This window comes from Mesitornis unicolor, unplaced genomic scaffold (genome assembly GCF_000695765.1).
Source record: "Mesitornis unicolor isolate BGI_N332 unplaced genomic scaffold, ASM69576v1 scaffold13340, whole genome shotgun sequence".
NCBI lineage: Eukaryota > Metazoa > Chordata > Aves > Mesitornithiformes > Mesitornithidae > Mesitornis > Mesitornis unicolor.
Genome location: NW_010159071.1, coordinates 1 through 1,933, shown reverse-complemented (window position 1 = coordinate 1,933; position 1,933 = coordinate 1). Strand labels below are relative to the sequence as shown.

Below are 1,933 nucleotides of genomic sequence, written 5' to 3'. Positions count from 1 at the left end.
TTGGCAAACATTTAAATCCTTTCATAACTCAAAAGACTGTCAGTGCCTGGTACTTTGCACTTTCTTTCCCCACATAAGCAGTAAAAGCCAATTTCTTACTGGGACGAGCCCACCGCGGGCCCCAGCTGCTCTATTTATACATACTAAAATCTCCACCACTACTGTGACTTAATCCTTTCCTCTTGGTGTTTCAGCTTTTTTTCCCCACAAAATTTCAGAGCCGATAAAAGCTCACTGCCTCCCAAACTCAGTGTCTATTTTCCACTGTGGACTTCCCATGCCCTCCATCAGGGTTCAAAGACAATGTCTCCTTCCCCATTTACCCATCTGCACTCCACCACCACTCCTCCAGCACCATATGTTGCCATTCCACACCACTGCGATTGCCCTCAGCCACCCCAGTGCTATCCTTGTACCCCACACCACCACTCTGTACCACCAAGAGGTAGAGCCCTCTTCCTTCTCTCTAAGCCCAAACCCCATGTTCTCTTCCCTCCCTTCTTTTTCAGCATAGAGCCTTCTCCTTCTAACTCCACTCCTGCTCAAGGCAAATCCATCCCTCCAGCTCAATGCCGGAAGTTCTTCTTCTTCTTCTTAAAGAGAATGTGTTTAAAGGACCTGCGGAAGTCCTGGTTGAAGATGGTGTAGATGACTGGGTTGAGGGAGCTATTGCAATACCCAATCCAGAAGAAGAACTTGAAGAGAGTCTCAGGGACCTCACATGCCTCCCGGCAAATACCATAGAGGCTGTAGCTGAAGAAGAAAGGGAACCAGCAAACTACAAAGACCCCCATGACCACGGCCAGCACAAAAGTAAAGCGTTTCTCCCGGGCCTGGGTGACTTTCTTACGGCAGATGCTGCTACGCTTCCGGCGACGGCGATATGAGAAGAACTGCATGGAGCGACTGCTAGAGCGGGACAGACGGCTACTAGAGTGCTTGGAGGAATATGAGTAGGAGAAGGACTGGCTCTTGCTGCTTTTGCGGGGATGCTCCTCCCGGCTCCGCCTCCGTCTACTCTCCGAGGTGCTGCTTTCCTCCAGCTCAATGTCCTCCAGCTCAGAGGCTTTGCGCCAGTGGTGCACTGAGTAATGTCCATTCTCTCCCAGCTGCATCCTCAGGGATGTGCAGCCCCCAGCAGGGCGGCTCAAGCCATTCTCAGTCTGGGAGGACCCCTCTGGCATCGTACGCTTCTCAGAGAGGGTCCTGGTCCTTAGCTTGGCCACGCGGTAGATGCGGATATAGACCAATACCATGATGAGGCAGGGGGCAAAGAAAGAGCCAATGCAAGAAGAAAGGATGTACCATGTCTCATCATTGAGCTTGCACTGAGGAAAGACATCTCCTTCAGGGTCCCGATACATGGAAATCAATGGTGGAAAGGAGATGACAGCTGATATGAGCCAGACGGTGACAATGATGGCCTTGATCCGCCGTGGGGTCCGTTTGAGGTTGTACTCCACCGCCTGTGTGACCGACCAATACCTGTCGAGGCTGATGGCACACAGGTGGACGATGGAGGAGGTGCAGAAGAGCACGTCCAGTGCCAGGTAAATGTTACACCAAGCCTTGCCGAAGTACCAGTAATTCATAAGCTCATTGGCTAAGGAGAAAGGCATGACCAGGGTAGCCACCAGGATGTCCGCGCTGGCCAGGGACACCAGGAAGAGGTTCTGCGGGGCTCTCAGCGCCCGGCTGGTAAGCACCGCTATCACCACCAGCACGTTGCCCACGATGGTAAAGACAAGGAGGAAGCCCACCCCCGCCGCCAGGCTGGCCACGGCCGCCGGGGAGTAGGGGGAGGGCGGCTGCAGGAGGGCCGAGGAGGACGGCGAGGAGGGGGGCAGCGCCAGGGACTCGTTGAGGGAGCCGAGGCTCGTGTTCACCACCAGCAGCAGATCCATGGTGGGTGTGCGGGGCGCCGGCGTCCTAG

General features: G+C 54.6%; 1 protein-coding gene across 1 annotated transcript; it reads right to left on the bottom strand.

Annotated features, from left to right (window-relative positions):
• Positions 1-242: 242 nt before the first annotated feature.
• LOC104541410 (alpha-2C adrenergic receptor-like) lies at positions 243-1,904 on the bottom strand. Its single transcript, XM_010185469.1, has one exon. It carries the CDS (start codon positions 1,902-1,904, stop codon positions 567-569), a length of 1,338 nt encoding a protein of 445 aa, XP_010183771.1. The 3' UTR covers positions 243-566.
• Between the last annotated feature and the right edge of the window lie 29 nt (positions 1,905-1,933).